Here is a 20,930-nt window from a genome sequence, read left to right as displayed (position 1 = left end):
AACGGGAGTCCTACTTTCTCAGCTAAAAAGGAAGCCACCGCAGAGATTCTGATATCCCCGTGCTGCTGGTTCAAAATGCCCAAATAGGTGAGGAAGGGGGTAAACACATGTGGCAATTTATACTAACATCAGGAACAAGGAGACCCAAGATAGTAGAAATGGTAGCAGTAATGAAGAAGACTGGGTTCAGGCAATGGCTAAGAAGACTGACCACCTGGAGGAACACCTAGAGATGACCTTAAGAGGACCTGGAGATTCAGTATCACATCAGTGACATCCAGCCCACCAAGAGTCCAAGGTCAATCAGATGCTATAGTAAGTAAGTGTTACCCCTTCAGTCATGTCTGACTCTTCGCAACCCCATGGACAACTCCTGCCAGGCTCCTCTGTCCATATAATTCTCCAGGCAAGGGTACTGAATTCAGTAGCCATTCCCTTCTCCAGGGGATCTTCCTGACCCAGTGATGAAACCCGGGTCTCCTGCATTGCAGGCAGATTCTTTACTGTCCGAGCCACCAGGAAAGCCCAATCAGACACTATGGGATATTTAAAAAGGGCAGGCAGCAGCTCGTCAAGATCAGTGCATAACAGAGTAACACCCAGCTTAACCATAGTAGATAGACAAAGAAGAAACTATAAAGTCTCTTGATTTGAGAACTTTCTGAAGGAGTTGCTCTCAAACTGCTGTATGCATCAGAATAAGCAAGAAGGCTGAAGGTGGCTTCATAGACCCTGAATCTGTGAAGTCAGTAGTCTTGAAGTGGATACTTTTTGCTTAACAAGATCCTCAGATGCTCTGATAGAGAAGGAAATGGCAACCCACTCCAGAATTCTTGCCTGGAGGATCCCAGGGACGGGGGAGCCTGGTGGGCTGCCGTCTATGGGGTCACACAGAGTCGGACACGACTGAAGTGACTTAGCAGCAGCAGCAACAGATGCTCTGGACACAGACCAAATTTAATAGTCACTTTATTAAATGCTCCCAGAAGCATTTAATAAGTGCCTAATAAGTGCCTAAATATCCAATGCAAAGATCTTCTAAATCAGAATTATTTCACTGTGTCTAAAAAAACTAGGCTCTTCATTGAACTTGCATACTTTTATGAAGTTCTAAGTTAAGTGCATAATACAAAAAGTTAAATGCGAACCTGGAATAATTGCTTAACGGAAAAATGACCAACAAAAAGAAATAATCTATTTTGGAATATTAATCATGATTCATTAAGGTTTTTGAATGGAAACAGTGGCAGACTTTATTTTCTTGGGCTCCAAAATCACTGCAGATGGTGACTGTAGCCACAAAATTAAAAGACGCTTGCTCCTTGGAAGGAAAGCTATGACAAATCTAAATAGCATATTAAAGCAGCAATATCACTTTGCCAACAAAGATCCATATAGTCAAAGCTATGGTTTTTCCAGTAGTCATGTACAGATGTGACAGTTGGACCATAAAGAAGGCTGAGTGCCGAAGACCTGATGCTTTTGAACTATGGTGCTGGAGAAGACTCTTGAGGGTCCCTTGGACAGCAAAGCGATCAAACCAGTCAATCCTAAAGGAAGTAAACCTGAATATTCATTGGAAGAACTGATGCTGAAGCTGAAGCTCCAATACTTTGGCTACCTGATGCGAAGATCCAACTCACTGGAAAAGACCCTGATGCTGGGAAGAATTGAAGGCAGGAAGAGACAGAGGATGAGATGGTTGGACAATATCACCGATTCAATGGACATGAGTTTGAGCAAACTCCAGGAGCTGGTGATGGACAGGGAAGCCTGGTGTGCTTCAGTCCATGGGTTCGCAAAGAATCAGACATAATTGAGCAACTAAACGACAATTAAAGTTTTTATAAATTAAACCTGAGTTTATTAAACTTTTCTATTAAAGCTTATTATAAATACAAGAAAAAATTGCAAATATTGATAATTTTGGCATGTGGAGAAAGGCTTAAATACAATTAGCATTCTAGTTTGTAATCAGAAGTGTACTGTGTAACTGAAATCTTTGCTAAATATAACTCCTTATAGAGATAACTATATAGTTATATAGTTAAATATATAAATAGTCATATGCTGCTGCTAAGTCACTTCAGTCATGTCTGACTCTTTGTGACCCCATGGACTATAGCCCACCAGGCTCCTCTGTCCATGGAATTCTCCAAGCAAGAATACTGGAGTGGGTTGCCATTTCCTTCTCCATAAATAGTCATATATATTTAATTAAATATTCAAATCTATTTTTTAAGAAGAAAGAAGGGGAACTTAGATACCAACCTTGTGCACACATTCAAATCCAAGTGATTGACATCATCTTTATTATCTTTTACAGCAACATCTAGGTCAAATGATTCCTGATCTTGGATAGATCTTCGGCTTTTAGAAGATCTGGAATTTTTCACATTATAAATAACATTAAGCTGCAATAAGTAACAAAGAAGCATAAGTAATAAGTCATTAGCAATAAACTGGTTTAATTATATATTCTAAAAATTAAGTAATGATTCTCTGGGATAAACTCAACTGAATTTGTAATTTTCAATCTAAAAAAAAGCTTAATTTTACTAGCTAGCAAAGTATCATTATTTACAAATATAATTATAAAAGTTAATAAACAATGATTTTTAAAATTGAGAAAAATTGTTAGGGAATATTCAAAATTTCATAGATCATCGCAGACAATATTCACAGATATTGTTTTTTTCAAATACTGTAAAACATTCCCACGAGGGAACAAGCTAAACTACTGCCAAGTTTCTTGAAAGTATCCACTAATTTCTAAGCTCTGTTGCCCAGCTGGAGTCATTGTTCACAAACTGGAACTATTGGTAAGATAAATCAAAGTATCTTTATCCAAAAGCCTTGGTGGAACAGAAACCTATTCAACTGCTAAGGCTTCTTTTTGATCATACAGTGTTTTTCAAAGATGATAAAATAAATAATGGATTTCAAGTCAAGTGGGTCTTTATATTCACGAAATTTGGCAGTTTATTTCCAAAAAACAGCTTTGCTTTTTATCACTCAAAAGGGGTCAACATTACTGCAAACCTGAGAGTCTTCCTTGCCCTCCTTTTTCCAGAGCACTTTCAAAAACATTAACTAAAGGAAATGTCAATACCTATTTCTGGGTACCCAGCTTTTTTGCAATTTTCTTCTCCATTACAAGAAGTACCTATTGGTCCCTACCTTTTGTTTGGTTCGTGTTGATACAGACACACAACTGGTGAACATTCTGACCAGTAGGTACCAAATTTACTGCTGTGTCCTCAGACCTCATATAAAAATTACTTGACTTTATCTATATAGTAATTTATCTATATATTGTTTATCAAGAATGAATTCAAACCAATTTGGTGGTTTAAGTATGTATAATTTTTCAAGCTTATCTAAAATATCCTGTGTATTTACTTTTGGATTTATTATTCACATCAAAAGATAGATTGAGAATGAGTATTTTCACATGGTCTTTGTTGGTAAAGACCAATACAAATTATTCACTCTTTCTTCTTTCTATCCTTTCCATTGAATACTGTTCCCTTTGTTTTTTTTTTCCTGATTAAAAGAAAACATTTACTGTATTTTGAGTATTGTACAAAATAATCTTCATATTATTTTTAAGTTTCCAAATTATACCTGACCATTGTGCCCTAACACAATGCTTAGGGCACAACAGATGCTTGGCAAAAGCATCTGTTCTCTCGACCAGGATAGTTGTACTGGTTTTTGAAAAAGTATCTTTTCTCTGTAACAGTCTTTTTAAAAAACTTTCTCAGGGCTTCCCTGGTGGCTAAGGGGTAAAGAATCAACCTGCCAATGCAGGAGACACAGGTTCAATCCCTGGGTTGGGAAGATCCCCTAGAGAAGGAAATGGCAACCCACTCCAATGTCCCTGGGAAATCCCACATGGACAGAGGAGCCTGGAGGACTACAGTCCATGGGGGTCGTAAAAGAGTCGGACATGACTTAGTGACTAAACAACAACTTTCTCAGTAAAGCTGTCAGGGTTTGTTTGGTTTGTTTTTTCCAACCAAGTACATAATACATGAAAATCATGGGGACTTAAAACCATGTTACTGGGATGCAAAATGGATTTTAAGTCCCCATGATTTTCATGTATCATTAAGTAAAATAACTTCCATTCAGTATTTTATATACTACCTCCATTTAACTGTATCCCAGTTACACCATAAAGGGTAGATTTCTTTGAATTTTCTTCCTATAGAGCACTGAACATATTATGCTCTGATTGTTTTATTTACAATAATATAAAATTTTACATCAAAGGGACACATTTCCTATCTTCAAGTCAATTACTTATAATACTGTTAGATGAATATTAAGAAATGGTAAGTAAAATACTACATCAAGTCACAATAGAAACTCTACCCAGCATTATGTTTGAGCTATATTTTCACACAAAAAAAGGTGAGAGTTCCCAACAATTCACATGACTCATACTGGAGGATTTTAACCCTCACCTCAAAAAGTATTTAATACTCAAGAAATATTCTTCTGACACATTAAGTCATATAGTTGCTAGTCCACTCACTAGCTAGTAATAGCTCTCACACTTTTTATTAAAGATAGTGATTGATTTTGCTGTCATATAAATAAACCTTTAATAATTTTGTCATCTAAGTTAAAGATTTACCAGTGCCTCAAACCAAAGAATTATTATAGCAAGTCATATTTAACAAAACAAAAAATAAACATTATTACATACCTGACAAATAGCATATCCAAAACCATTTGCAGAAATATTAACTGTAGTTGGCTGTACTACAGCAAGCTGAATAAAAGTGAGAAAAAAGTAAATAAGGCTAAGTATCCATATCCAGGTCCCCCCAACCAGCACAGACCACTGTTTTCCCTCATCAGGAGTGTGAGCTGTCTGCACGCTAAAGCTCTAACTTTACATGGAAAATACATATAGGAAAGTACAGTAGTAGGAAGCTGCTGCACAGCACAGGGAGCCCAGCTAGGTCTGTGATAACCTAGAGGAGTGAGACTGCTGCAGGGAGAAGCTCAAGAGGGAGGGGATATATGTACACATGCAGCTAATTCACTTTGTTGTACAGCAGAAACTAACAGAGCAATTATACTCCAATAACAGAGTCTCTAAAAATTTTAATGTAAAAAAAGGAATTCTTTTACACAGGTCACTATGAAAGTCAATTTTGATGATGATTAAATAATAATTACTATGACAAAAGTAATACCTTTTATATGTTTTGACAATTAAAAATACTCTTCTGCAAATAATTTCATTGGTATGTAAATATACAAAATTATGGTCAGTGTCTTTAAAAACACTACTAATTTCTGTTCATGGTTTAAATTACCTTCACACATATGAAACTTAGATAAACAAGAATCCATAAAATAATAATGATTATTAGCAAGTTGTAAGCAAAATGTTATGATCACACATTTCTTTTTCTTTTTTTTTAAACTGAGGAGAACTGATTATTCCATAAAAAAGAACAGATCGCAGGTTGCCTATTTCTTTGTCTAGACAAATCACTTAGATACACATGTGCTGGTTTTAATTAGCATCATGGAAATTAAGCATTCTGTAGCCTGAAATGTTATCATTCAACAAATAAAAACTACATATTCAATAAAGAAGAATACAGTTCAAACAATTACTCTCTATAATGCCTAAACAGACTCTGTGCTTTTTCCTCTATCCTATTTAATCAAAAGCGCACATGAATCAAATTGCTGCTTCATCTTGTGTGTAATAGAAGGCTTCACACAATTATTTTTCAAGTCAATAAAATCCTCCTTCCTTCCCCACTCACCTTACTTCCTCCCACAAATGTTAAACAGTAAATAAGTATTTTCTTTAGACCTGGATCAGGCATGGTAGGAGATGAAAAGCAAGAAGTTGAAAATACAGTCCAGTACTGATACAAGATTAACAAAGTGTATTTGGGAGTATAATTAAAAAAAAAAAAAAAAGAACTTTACACAGCCCCACAAGTCAAAAGTTATGGGTAAACCAGGTAAGAGGGGTGAAGGCAGAGGAAGTGCACATCAGTGCTATGGAAGCCCTTCTGCAGGGACTGAAGCAAGAAAGATGAGAAACAGAAGCCATCCCTTCCTCCTCAAGCCTCCCTTAGCACCCAAGTCCCTGGCCTTTCTGAGAACACAATGACATGCCGTCACTGACCTGGACCAACACTATTCCTTCCTTTTCCTTTGCTATCACCCCTTCTCCCTCGGGTTCTAGTCCTGAAGTTACTGCTTTCCTCCATTACCCTCAACTTCCTGCAAGGTTAGCCAGGGAATAAAGTTAGGGTCTAGTACAGTCCTCTATCCCATGTTTAAGGAAAAAATTCTACTACTGGTTCTATCAACTCCGAAGAGGAGTGTGGTACAACCAAAAGGAACATGGTCTTTGAAACAATGGGTTCAAATTTTATTTCTACTGTTACTAGCAACATGATTGTGGGCAAGTTACTTAAACTCCCTTAGCCTCGGTTTTATAATATGTATAGTGGGGATTAAAGTATTTGCTTCTCAGTCTTGGTTTGAAAAGTAAATACAATATAACACACACAAAGAAATCTGGCACAGGGTCTGAAAAGAGTAGGAGCTCAAAGGGTATTCATTCACGTCCCAATACGACAGGACCCATGTTTTCGCCTTTTCCAAATCTTTGCAAAGTTCTCATCCCCTTCTCCCTTCCCCCGCTCAGCAAATTCAACCACAGAAGGGTACTCCTTCCTGTGAGGAGAGGGCTCTGGGAACAAGTCTTTGTTGAAGTCAACAGAAAGGAAATCATCAGCAGAAGGGATCAGCTACACATTCAGATAACCACCCCCTTGTCCACACCTCTGCCGTCTGGAGGAGAAAGCGGTTCTGTGTGTCAATCACAAACTTCACAGGACTCAGTGAACCGGACCCTTCCACAGTCACTTGGATATTTGTCTCTTCTACATTCATTAAAGCTGCAAATTCAGATAGGGCCTTCAAGGCCACAATGGTGTCCTGTTGTGGGGAAAAAAAGGTTTGTGCACATAAGCATACATTAAGGCTTCCAAAGAGTAAATTTCAGTAATGTTTAGGATACCACTATACACTCATCCACCTTTCTTGGGTGAGGACCTCACCTAGGTCCACCTTTGAATTTGGTTGACCTGGATACAGGAAAGACTCAGAAAACATCTGCTGACTAGAACTGAGATCCTACTGTACCAGATACCACAGGGAACTAATTTATCCTATATGAGTATCAGATATGATGTCTATATCAATGATGGAAAAAAATTAAAATTAATAACTTAAGCCTTTAAAGTTACTAAACCTTTAAACTGCCATGTTATTTTATGAAGTCATGAAAAAAAGGAACCACATATAGTAAATATATATATATTCACTATATATATATATATCAAACCAGTCATTCCTAAAGGAAATCAACCCTGAACACTCATTGGAAAGACTAATGCTGACACTGAAGCTCCAGTACTCTGGCCAACTGATGTAAAGAGTCAATTCACTGGAAAAGACCCGGATGCTGGGAAAGATTGAAGGCAAAAGGAAAAGAGGGTGGCAGAGGCTGAGATGGTTGGATGGCATCACTGATTCAATGGACATGAACTTGGGCAAACTTCAGCAGATAGTGAGGGACAGGGAGGCCTAGCATGCTGCAGTCCATGGGGTCACAAAAGAGTCAAACACGACTGAGCAACTAAACAACAACATATACATTTAATTTTGTATTTAATTAGTTTTGGGCTTCCCTGCTAGCTCAGCTGGTAAAGAATACGCCTACAATGCAGGAGACCCTGGTTCAATTCCTGGGTCAGGAAGTTCCGCCAGAGAAGGGATAGGCTACCCACTCCAGTATTTTTGGACTTTCCTTGTGGCTCAGATGGTTAAGAATCTGCCTGCAATGCGGGAGACCTGGGTTTGATCCCTGGGTTGGGAAGATCCCGTGGAGGAGGGCATGACAATCCATTCCAGTATTCTTGCCTGGAGAATCCCAATGGATAGAGGAGCTTGGCGGGCTACAATCTATGGGGTTGCAAAGGATCAGGCATGACTAAGCACAGCAGAGCAGAGTTAGTTTTACATATATATAGTTATTTATATAGATAGATAGCTAAAGAAATTGAAAGCGATCATCACTCACCTGGGTAGACGCAAAACCTCCCAAGCTATTTCTCTGCCTGCTTAGCCACCTCATAATCGGAATTCCCTCAGGAACCCGATGCTGCAAGAAATGTGAGAGCAGTGCATAGGCTGCAACTTCAATATCCAGGGAGCTCGGCTGCCAGGATTCAGACAGTCTGGACACCAATGACACCCAGAATTGCAGACCTCCTGCAGGAGAAAAGTAGTAACAGTCTGGCCAATTACAGAAAAATTACACTTGATACCATTGAACATTCCTACACTGGTCCAAGTTCTCCTTGACTAGCATAAAAATACACGTATTTCTATACATGTGTACATTTCTGCCAAGCAAATATATGTATAATCACACACACATACAAATAAACATGTCTCTTCTTAAAATTATTAAAATTTATAAATTTTCATCCTTTTCCTATTACTTATATATGAGGACATTTTGATGAAAATATTTTCCCAAGAGAAATTCCATATGTCTGGCTTAAGACTAAACAGCTATAAATTTTTTGAAAAAACCCTAGTATATTCCAGACCATCCCCAAATATTTTCGGACACATTGGAAAGAAACTTATTCTGGGAATCTGCCATTAAGCAGCTCTAACATTCTAGGAAACACTTCTTTTTCCATTATCTGAAAGTTAGTGTTATAAGTTCAAAATCCAAGACCCCAATAAAAAAATGAGAGACCCTGGCCAGCTCAACAATCTTCCTAGAGATGGTCCTGCTAGTCTCCGGGAGAAACATCCTACTTAGTACCCACTCCCCCTTCTCTCAAATATTACCATTTAGATGACGATTACATTTGAGTGGAAGGTAACACAACTACCACTTAGCCAAGCAGAGAAGCAGAAATGTCAAGAACTACTTCAGCCTCTAGGTAATAAATCTTCTAGTTCCCAGCACTGGTAATAGGATTTAACCTAAATTACTGCTAACAACTTGGGTTCAATCCCTGGGTTGGGAAGATCCCCTGGAGGAAGAAACAGCAACCTGCTCCAGCATTCTTGCTCAGGAAATCCCATGGACAGAAGAGCCTGGGAGGGCTACAGTCCAGGGGGTCACCAAAAGTCAGACACGACTGAGGACACATGCACTGCTAATAATAACACAATATTTTTTACAGTCTCAGAAGCCTCTAAAGCACTTTCCATATTTAGCCTGTTTTGAATTCAAAGAGATTCAAAATCAGTCGACATCACCTAAAATTATTTTTGCCCACCCCATCCCCTTCCACCACACACACACACACACACACACACACAACTGATCCCTGACTGTAGAGGCCATTTAGAAGTAATAACATGTGTACTTTTTGTCCTATCGTAGCCCACAAGCAGTGCTGTTAAAAAATCATACACACAGCTTGCTAATGGCATTTCTGATATTTGCATTTCTGTTAGCATTTTAATTCACATTTTTGAACACTTGCTACATGGTAAGGCCTGCACATTATCTCATTTAATCCTCACACCAATCCTAAAAGAGGTGTTATTCCCTTCTGACAGATAGGGAACCTGAAGCTCAGAAAGGTAACAGAACCAGAATTTGAGCCCAGGTCTTTCCAAAAACCATAGCCTTAATGATCACTCAAGGCCACAAAACCAGAAATGGCATCAGACAACTCGAAGGGTAACAGACACAAGGCAGAACGTGTCTAAAAGAAGGAAACACCCAAGGCACGAAACTCTCTAGAAAACATCTTGGGGAGAGCAGCAGCAGGGTGACCGTGTCAGCCCATCGTGATTTTACCCGCGTTGCATTTTCATCCCATTCAGATGTTAAGTGTAATCACCTCCATATCTGGTGTACAAAACTTTCTCATATCATGCACACATTTCACAATGCACAGGGGTTACACGCTTTACCTTCTTGTTCTGCTCTCCAAGTCAGCATATCCAAAGCTTCCTTGGCTTTAGGGCTCCTCCCAGATGACAGTGCATAGGTTACAAGTGCCAGGGTGTAATTGTCGGAAATTCCCCTATCAAATTCAGACTCCAAAAAGTTGATAGACTCCTGCACATCAATATTAGGCTGGAAAGAAAAGAATACACATTTTACTATTCAACATAACCTGTCACCACATACATATTTATATAAAAAGTTTTTTCAAACATTCATTCAAAAACAAGTTCAGTGTCTATTAAGCACCTGACTTTGTCTTAGACAATGGAAATCACCCCTGATCACTGACAATTAAAGATCTGCCATGTATTTTGAAAAAATACCACTTTCAGGTTCTACAAGCAAACAGGCACCATGCTGTAGAGGGAATAAAAAATAAGAAGTGGTGTTTTTGCCAGTGTTTCTCCCATTGACTATCATGAACTAAGACAAGGACATAAAAGGTATCCTGAGAAAGATACTTCACATATATGATCTAAGGTGCTGAAGCTCTAAATTGAGGGGAAAGGTTATATCCCACATGCCTAGAACTAGGCTAGGAAAACTGCAGGAGCTTAATACTGAGAATGGCTGCTTTTGATCATTTGCAGTCGGCAATAAGCAGTAAAAGGCATCAATCACTGAGACAGCTCTGGAGCAAAATTAAGCTCATTCGCATAACTTTCTGGGCACACCCATCCTCACCCAGACATCCATGCCCACTTAACATGCTTTTTAGTGGGTGTACTTTTTACTGGGGCTTCCCAGGTTAGTAAAGAACCTGCCTGCCAATACAGGAGACATAAGACATGCAGATTCGATCCCTGGGTGGGGAGATCCCCTAGAGGAGGGCATAGCAACCCACTCCAGTATTCTTGTCTGAAGAATCCCATGGACAGAGAAGCCTAACGGGTTATAATCCACTGGGTCACAAAGAGCCAGACATGACTGAAGCTACTTAGCACACACGCCTGTACTTTTTACTAAATTAGTAGACATTATAATTGCTCCAGGGTATTTTAGAAATTAAAAAAAAAAAGCCCTTCACAATCTAAGTATGCTAGAACATATTCCCAAATTCTGAAGACTTTTCTGTCCTCTAAAAAATTAATTATCATTATCCAATGATAAAATATGTGTTGACTTATCTTACCAATAACAAGAACACTTAATGTTACCAAGCATTTTTAAAATGCTCTTAGCTTACTCAAAAGAGTGGGTTGATATTTTCATTCTCAGCTGTTGGAATGTGTCCACAAATGCAAAGCAAAAGAATATTCCAATTCAAGACTTCAAATGTGATGGAATATTGCAAAATTCTTTACGTTTCCAGACATGTATTTGACCCATCAAGACCTACCTTTCTTGTGATTTCCCACCCATTATTTATTAAATATTAAATACCTGATACTTTTTATATCCCAGGAGAGAAGTCACAATATAAGCTGTAAGAGTTACAGGACTTTTATTGCCACCTTGAAGTTCACTGTGGATCACTCTTCCTGGCTCCCAAAATTCACCGTTGGATTTCTGATGTCCTTTGAGCCAGGTATATGTTCTGTGTAACACATTCTGATCAATGTCTATGTAAGGATCAGCTTCAAGGAAACATCTTAAAACAAAAGCTGACAACCTTGGTGAAAGGGGGGAAAAATTACATAAAATACACTTTATGAAGTCCTCCAAATTACACCAAGCAAGAAAACACCAACAATAACACTTTTCCCCCATCAAAAGATTCTCCAAAGGGCCAGTCACTGAAGAAGGAGCAGAAGGACAGAAAACAACCAAGAGACAGAAAGTAAACAACTCAGCCAGGCAGTGGGCATAGCTTCCCGTAAGTGCGGCAGGGAAATTCCAGGTCAGCTCACAAAACAGCAGAGTTGGTGAAGAACCTGGAAATCATCTCATCCCACCTCATTATTTTATAGGCTGAGAATCTGAAACTCAGAGAGGGTTAAATAAATTGTCCAAGGTTATTCACCTGTGGACTGTTCTGGGTATTTACCCAGGAAGATCTCATTGCACGTTTGGTTCAACCCCAAAGCAATGGAAGAAGTATGTTTAATCCACAATCAACTGTAGTACTTTTAAGTAGAGCAAATGGATATTTCTATCCTACAGGGCAGGAATCGGCAAATTACAGTCTGTGGGCCAGTACTGTCTGGGCCAAATAATACAGCCCGCCGTCTCCTTATACGTACCTCTTCCCACCCCTACCCTCCTCCTAAAATGGCTTTTTTTTTTTTTAAGGAAAAAGGAAGAGAGGGTGAAGGGAAGAAGAAAAAACATACAACTAAGGTTCTATGTAGCCAACAGTGCCTAGCATATTTACTATCTGATCCTTTAAAGAAAAAGTATGTCAATCACTGCTACAGAACACCAAATATCGAGGTGAAAAGAACATCAAGCAATAAAACACTGAAACCTTTCTATTAATGGATCTATATCCTGACTCGTGCCAAAAGAAAATCTGAAGCAGATCTGTTTCATCCTATAAAAGATTTAGTGTGGTAAATATTACAAATATTCAATGTGATGTAGTTCTCTTTAACTTTGGGTATGCAGAAGAATTCACTTCCAGGCCCCCATGAAGTTAGGCATGGCCCCAGGACCAGCTCTGATCACAATAAAGTGATAAGAAATTGTACACATAGGCTGAAGCTTTGGATTGCCAGTGCTGGATATCCCAGCCTTCTATCCCAGACTGCAACAAGCCTGGAGGCTCTGGGTGAGACAGGGAGACAGTGGCTGAAACAAAGATGCAGAGCCCCCTGGTGACCCACAGTGGAAATGCAGCATGCGCACAACATTTGCTAATCAACTACTGAGATTTAGAAGGTTTTTACCACAGCACACTTTAACTGACTCTACTGATATAATTAGCCTGTCTTTTTCTGAATGTAACCGAAGTTGAAGATAGTTCAAGAAGAGAGTAATCATTCCAAATAAGCCACACAGAGCTTTCATTCTGGAGGAAACTCTGAATGTTCATTATTTGACCCCCTCAATGGTTTTTCACAAAAAAATAACCTTAAAGAAACTACATTGACTGTATTACCACAAAATTCATGTTGCATTGTCTCTGATTAAAAAAAAAAACTGGACTCCCCAAGTGGTCCAGTGGTTAAAACTCTGAGCATCCACCGCAGGGAGTATGGGTTCAATCTCTGGTTGGGGAAATAAGATCCCACATTCCGTGCAGTGAGGCCAATAAATAAATAAAGCATTTTTCAAAGTGATCTTTAAAAAAAATCTTAAAAGAACTATGTCCCAATACCCTGTATTTCTAACCAATTTATCTTGCCAGCTGCACCATCATCATAAAGTATTTTATTGCTGCTTTTCCCACCAAAAAAAAAAAAAGAGAGAGAGAGAATTTATGGCTTATCTTTTCTAAATAAAAGCATCTGATTTATTAGTGTTTTAAAGCCATATTTGAAAGGGAGAATCTCTTAAATTCAGGCTCTGGAAAACGCAGGCTCCAAGCAGATACAGAGATTCACCTGTCAATTTCATGGCCATCATGACCTAGTAAGAGTCCATTCCATGACATGCACTTGTTCCACCAGCAGAAACACTTACCAAGTGCTTCCAGAAGGGTCATCATTTCCGAAAGCACTGAAAGAGCCATCTTCCCTCTGATAGAGCAGTTCTCTCTGGTAACCTGAAGACAACAAAACAGATCATCAATGTAATCAAGTTTCAATGAATGGAAGTTTCTAATCATGACTCCATATTGAGGAGACATGGGCAGACAATGGGAAAGAAGACATGAAATCAAATAACATTGAATACTTTCCACATTATGTACTGTGGGAGATTAAGAACATCAGCACTTTCCAAGTAGAATGTACAAATTAAGAACTGAGATAGCCCCAAACTGGAATAAAGTCAGAATACCATTACACTATACATTAGCTAGAAATGGCTAACATTTCTAGCCATTCAAAAGCAGGTAAATTAGGGACTCTCCTGATGCTCCATCAGCTAAGATGCTGCACTCCCAGTGCAGAGGGCCCAGGTTCGTTTCCTGGTCAGGGAACTAGATCCCACACGCCATGACTAAGACTTGGTACAGTCAAATAAATAAATAAATATGTTTTTTAAAAATAAAGCAAGTAAATTAAAAAGTGGAATATTTAAGTCTGGCATTAACTACAATGGTTTCAATGTTTGTATGCTAAGTTGCTTCAGTCGTGTCCAACTCTTTGCAACCCCATGGACTGTAGCCCACCAGGCTCCTCTATCCATGGGATTCTCCAGGCAAGAATACTGGAGTGGGTTGCCATTCCCTTCTCCAGGGGATCTTCCCAACTCAGGGATCGAACCCAGGTCTCCCTCATTGCAGGCGGATTCTTTACTGTCTGAGACACCAGGGAAGCCCAATTTAATATGAAATATTATGCTAAGTCAACACTGACTGTGTGTCAGGAACTAGTCAAAGCCCTTTACAGGTATAACTCTGGTACTCCCACAACTCTATGATTATCCCATTTTTTAGAGATGAAGAGACAGGAACTCAGAATACATCATGTGCAAGGTCACACATTGGTAGGCACTGAAGTTAGGCACTAGCCAAGGTCAATCTGTTTCCAAAGCCGCTGCTTCCTACTAATTCACTGAGCTTTTTCAATAATTAATATATGAAAAGTCCTTTCCCACCACCCCTCCCCCCAGGGACCATAAGTTCGTTCTCTCTAAATCTGTTCCTGCTTTGTAAATAAGTTCGTTTGTATCATTTCTTTTTAGATTCCACATATAAGGGATGTCATATGCTATTTCTCTTTCTCTGTCTGACTTACTTCACCCAACCAACAAGGTATAACAACCAACAAGGACCTACTACACAGCACATGAACTCTGCTCAGTGTTACATGGCAGCCTGGATGGGAGGGGAGTCCAGGGAGAATGGATACATCACTACGAACAAAGCTAGTGGAGGTGATGGAATTCCAGTTGAGCTATTCCAAATCCTGAAAGATGATGCTGTGAAAGTGCTGCACTCAATATGCCAGCAAATTTGGAAAACTCAGCAGTGGCCACAGGACTGGAAAAGGTCAGTTTTCATTCCAATCCCAAAGAAAGGCAATGCCAAAGAATGCTCAAACTACCGCACAGTTGCACTCATCTCACATGCTAGTAAAGTAATGCTCAAAATTCTCCAAGCCAGGCTTCAGCAATATGTGAACCGTGAACTTCCTGATGTTCAAGCTGGTTTTAGAAAAGGCAGAAGAACCAGAGATCAAATTACCAACATCCGCTGGATCATGGAAAAAGCAAGAGAGTTCCAGAAAAGCATCCATTTTTGCTTTATTGACTATGCCAAAGCCTTTGACTGTGTGGATCACAATAAACTGTGGAAAATTCTGAAAGAGATGGGAATACCAGACCACCTGATCTGCCTCTTGAGAAATTTGTAGCAGGTCAGGAAGCAACGGTTAGAACTGGACATGGAACAACAGACTGGTTCCAAATAGGGAAAGGAGTACGTCAAGGCTGTGTACTGTCACCCTGTTTATTTAACTTATGTGCTGAGTACATCATGAGAAATGCTGGACTGGAAGAAACACAAGCTGGAATCAAGATTGCCAGCAGAAATATCAATAACCTCAGATATGCAGATGACACCACCCTTATGGCAGAAAGTGAAGAGGAACTCAAAAGCCTCTTGATGAAAGTGAAAGTGGAGAGTGAAAAAGTTGACTTAAAGCTCAACATTCAGAAAATGACGATCATGGCATCCGGTCCCATCACTTCATGGGAAATAGATGGGGAAACAGTGGAAACAGTGGCTGACTTTATTTTTCTGGGCTCCAAAATCACTACAGATGGTGACTGCAGCCATGAAATTAAAAGACGCTTACTCCTTGGAAGGAAAGTTATGACCAACCTAGACAGCATATAAAAAGCAGAGACATTACTTTGCTAACAAAGGTTCGTCTAGTCAAGGCTATGGTTTTTCCTGTGGTCATGTATGGATATGAGAGTTGGACTGTGAAGAAGGCTGAGCGCCGAAGAATTGATGCTTTTGAACTGTGGTGTTGGAGAAGACTCTTGAGAGTCCCTTGGACTGCAAGGAGATCCAGCCAGTCCATTCTGAAGGAGATAAGGCCTGGGATTTCTTTGGAAGGAATGATGCTAAAGCTGAAACTCCAGTACTTTGGCCACCTCGTGCAAAGAGTTGACTCATTGGAAAAGATCCTGATGCTGGGAGGGATTAAGGAGAAGGGGACGACAGAGGATGAGATGGCTGGATGGCATGACTGACTCCATGGACATGAGTCTGACTGAACTCCGGGAGTTGGTGATGGACAGGGAGGCCTGGCGTGCTGCAATTCATGGGGTCGCAAAGAGTCGGACACGACTGAGCGACTGATCTGATCTGATAGGTATGGCTCAGTCTCTTCCCTGTTTGCCTGAAACTATCACAACACTGTCAATCAGCTATACTCTAGTAGAAAATAAAAAATTTATATATATATAAAAAGTCCTTTGCACAGTACCTTTTACATGCTCTCAAAAAACAATAGACATTGCTCTCTAACATGGGTATAGAAAAGGACTTTCTAACCATCCAAATTTAAGAAAAAAAAATTGATAATAGCAACAAAATTGTTTAAAACTTTCCCACGGCAAAACACTAGAGGCAGAGTTGAAAGACAGATGATCAACTAAAGGAAGGAGAGGAAGAGAAGGGGAGAAAAGGGAAGGGATGCTCCAGGTCCCTCCAGCACTAGAGGAGGTGCTTCTGTGGGAAGATGGACCAACCTGAGGGGAGGACCAAGTGACTCGCCTGAGTCACATCAGCGGCAGTTCCCAGGACGGGTTCCTGTGAAACCCTCAGAAAGATGAGATCAGCGCGTAGGGAAATGACCCCTCAGGTGGCTGACCTCCAACCATCGCCATTAATATCAACAACTGGCACAGTTCTTTTGCCAGGAGCAGCCAGCCCAGAGGAGGGGGATGACTCGCAGATAGTCTCCAGGTATGGAGTACATTTCCTGAGCTGGTTTAGGTGAAACTGAGACTCCAATCCTCCAGCTCTGCTCCCTGGGCAAAAGAGGAAGGAACCAGAACGAAGTGGATCTCCAGTGAGGCGCCCTTCCCTGTCTGAAGCCACCCATGCATCATGAGAGAACCCATGGCTACTTGTCCTCCAAGCCATCCAATTCCATAAGAGAAACAGACAGCTTGCTTGGCTGTAAGCTTTATTGTTTGTATAGTAATTCAGTGTTCCAGGGTAGTCACCTAAATTGGAGACTTTTCATCTCCAGGTGAGAAAGGCAAAAACATGGTTATCTCCAAAATGTATGAAGAAATAAGAGTATTGCCTTTAAGTTCATAGTTTTATGAAGAGCTCTTGCGTTAGAAAGTAATATATAATCAGAATTAACAGACGCTTCTAAAACTTAAAATAATGATGCATGAACTGTTATTTATAAAGGGTCGGACAAGATACATACATTGTGGGCCATGAATTTTCTTTGGAATAGTCATGAATGTAAAATATTTACAATTTATCATAATAAAGAGGAAAGGACCACTCATAGAAGCACATAGAAAAGTAAAGTTCTAAACATAATTTGTCTTAGTTTATGACAAGTGTCATAATTGCATACAAATAAAAGAAGTAAAATCAGCTGTTTGTGGCTGTATCAGTATCTTTCTCTGGCCCAAAAAAAAAAAAAAAAAGGAATTAAAATATTCTCTATACTAAAAGAAAAGTATTCATTATCAGCTTCCTTACTCTTTCTGACACGAAATGGACAGTGAGAAATTCACCAACATTTTCTGTTCAGCATCTTCACTACTGCCTCTAGCCATTCTTGTGAAGGCCAAATGCAGCATCAGAGTTCTGAAACCTATTATTCCCTGTCTTTATTTCAACAGAGAAAATATAATGTGTTTCCAACCAAGTTTGGTCTGAGTCTTACTTGAAAATATGAGCTGCAGGAACTACAATTTAAATATTTGAACAAGTTTTCATTTTATGATTCTATTTTTCTTTTTGACAGTAAGAGACACTTCATTCAATGATGTAGTTATTGTTTTGATAAAAAAAAATAAAAATACAGGCTTAGGTCACAGGGCTCCTGGGCCAAGCATGATTTAAGGAAAACCATGTGCTGTTCACAAATGATATTTAATAATATAATCATGACTTGTGTGAAAGCCACTTTAATCCCTTAAAAAAATTAAAACAACTATGGTATATTTTTTAAAACTTTGGCAAACGTGATGGCAAAAGGAAAAACAGAGTCTCTGAAATGAGGCACTGATCTCATAATGAAAATCACAACACCAAGAAGTTTTTGTCTGCTATTCTATAACTAATATGATTTAGTTCATCATGTGAAAAGATGCATTTTTGAGGAGCTCACTGGAGAAAACTCTAGAGAGTCCCTTGGACTGCAAGGAGATCACACCAATCCATCTGAAAAGAAATCAATCCCGAACATTCATTGGAAGGAGTGATGCTGAAGCTGAAGCTCCAGTACTTTGGCCACCTGATACAAAGAGCTGACCCATTTGAAAAGACCCTGATGCTGGGAAAGATTGAAGGCAGGAGGAGAAGAGGACGACAGAAGATGAGATGGTTGGATGACATTATCAACTCAGTGGACATGAGTTTGAGCAAACTCCGGGAGACAGTGAAGGACAGGGAAGCCTGGCGTGCTGCAGTCCATGGGGTCACAAAGAGCTGGACAAGACTGAGTGACTGAACAACGACAACAGCTGGACAGAGTCCAGCCACTTCACCAGCTCAAAAGGCAACAGGCTCAAATCCCTAGTCACATTTCCTAGTTCATAAAAACCTGCCAAAGCCAGGTAGACACTGTGGTGGTTGGAAATAGCCAGGTATCGCGGAAACACCTGAGAGATCTTCTAGACCCTCAACCTCCACATCAGGATGATCAACCTAAAGCCCAATGAAGTTAATGCTGATACGAATGCCTTCACCCATTCTGTACATACTGAGGGGCCCAAATGATGACCCCGTGCAGAAGAGATTCAAGCAGTCCCCACTATCAGGGAACTTACCTTCTAGAGCAGGAGACAGTCAGATAACAGAAAAACAAAAACATTTTAAACAATGTCAAGTGTGATGAAGAATATATTAAGTGGCATAATTTAAGAATATTAAATGGCATAATTTAAGTCAGAGCTACCAACAGGCCAGGGAAGGCCATTTTGAGGAAAACACCACCTGGACGACCAGAAAGAGCCAGCCCTGGAAAGATGTGGGGTAAGAGCACCCCAGAAGACGGCAGGACAGGTGGAAAGACCCTGAGCACTGTGGCCCTGGGGGCACACTAGACACAGCAGGACAGAGTCCTGATGGGATAGTTGCAGGAGAAGTGAAAGAAGGGTCTGGTGTTCACTCAGGGCCTGCAAGCCCAGGCCAGGAATCCGTAGGAGAATTTAAGAAAGTCTCATGATCTTGACATTATCCAAAGATCCTTTTTATTATAAAATATGCAGAAACTGTATTAAAGGTGAGCATGTTGGCAAAGAGTGTTATTTAGGAAGCCACTGGAGTAGCTGGGGAGCAACCACGCATCAGAAGAAAGCCATCAGCCTGGGACGGAGAGAGTGGAGGAATTTCACACTTGTTTTTAGAGGCAGAACAGACAGAATTTACTTGCTGACCTGAGACCCTATCTCCTTGTTTAGATGCAACTAGGTATACTACAGCTGATAGTTCCTGGGCATTTACTCTGTGTTAAAATACTTCATTTAGTCTTCAAAACAGCCCTAAGAAGTAGGTACTCATTTACCCATATCTTACAGGTCGAAAAACGAGGCTAGGGAAACCAGCCCAGAGCAGGAGGCAGGGTTCAGAGCCCAGGGCTGACAGCCCCCACGGAAGCCAGAATCATGGCTCCACCTTGCGCGGTGGGGGCTCACCCACCTCCCAGCTCCAGGGCTCTTCCTGCTGCCCACACAGCCTCTACTGCCCTCTGGAGGCTCTGCGCCCTCTAACAACCAGCAAATGCAATGCAGAGCTGCTTTGAAACTGCAGTTTGGCACCTACTTGCTGGGACAGGTCTGGAGGACCAGCACTCCTTTTAGAACAACAACAAAAAACAGATACTGAGGACTTGGAGTGTTCATTTTTTAGGGCATCTGTCAATACTAACCCACAGCAAAGTGTCCAGTACAGAAACTCAAATTTTTAAGGCGTAAATTATTGTTCCTTAATGGACTTCCCTTGTGGCTCAGCTGGTAAAGGATCTGCCTGCAATATGGGAGACTGGATTCGATCCCTGGGTTGGGAAGACTCCCTGGAGAAGGAAAAGGCTACCCACGGCAGTATTCTGGCCTGGAGAATCCCATGGACTGTATAGTCCACGTGGTCGCAAAGAGTCGGATACGACTGAGCGACTTTCACTCCAAATGGTTCATGCTAGAAAACTTACTCTGTTTCTTTAAAGCATTGATATTTGATTGGCCAACATTCCAGAAACATATAAAATATGCAATCAGTGGCATTTTCTAAAATATTTCACTTTATTTTATTTGTTGTTATTCAGTCACTGTCCTACTCTTTGTGACCCTATGGACTGCAGCATGCCAGGCTCCTCTGTTCTCTATACTCTCTCAAAGAATGTAATATATCAAAGAATATCTCAAAGAAGGTAATATATCAAGTTATAAAGCACCAGTCTAGTGCCTACACACTCTCTACTTGAAATCAGCCAAACTAAATTTCAAATACAAGTCAAAATCTTGTCTTTAAAAGATGCACAGTTATGAAAAATAGTTTTTATTCATCTCCATAACTATAACTATTATGGCACTATACCAACATCTCACCTGATCTTAATGTGGAATGCTGCTGCTGCTGCTAAGTCACTTCAGTCATGTCCGACTCTGTGTGACCCCATAGACGGCAGCCCACCAG

The 20,930-nt window shown here is 40.0% G+C and overlaps 1 protein-coding gene across 1 annotated transcript in view; it reads right to left on the bottom strand.

Annotated features, from left to right (window-relative positions):
• The window catches only part of CD109 (CD109 molecule), a 138,893-nt gene that overhangs the window by 11,877 nt on the left and 106,086 nt on the right, over positions 1–20,930 (bottom strand). Inside the window, exons 24-30 of the mRNA XM_086316820.1 lie at positions 13,607–13,688; positions 11,426–11,654; positions 10,006–10,171; positions 8,138–8,328; positions 6,835–6,990; positions 4,718–4,783; positions 2,272–2,414 (exon numbers count right to left, since the gene is read on the bottom strand). Of these exons, the coding sequence (XP_086172946.1) occupies positions 2,272–2,414; positions 4,718–4,783; positions 6,835–6,990; positions 8,138–8,328; positions 10,006–10,171; positions 11,426–11,654; positions 13,607–13,688 (1,033 nt within the window). The remainder of the gene's footprint in view (positions 1–2,271; positions 2,415–4,717; positions 4,784–6,834; positions 6,991–8,137; positions 8,329–10,005; positions 10,172–11,425; positions 11,655–13,606; positions 13,689–20,930) is intronic.

This window comes from Bos grunniens, chromosome 9 (genome assembly GCF_055505025.1).
Source record: "Bos grunniens cultivar Pamir isolate PY7600 chromosome 9, Bosgru_T2T1.0, whole genome shotgun sequence".
NCBI classification, from domain to species: Eukaryota; Metazoa; Chordata; class Mammalia; order Artiodactyla; family Bovidae; genus Bos; species Bos grunniens.
This window is presented reverse-complemented; position numbering and strand designations above follow the sequence as displayed.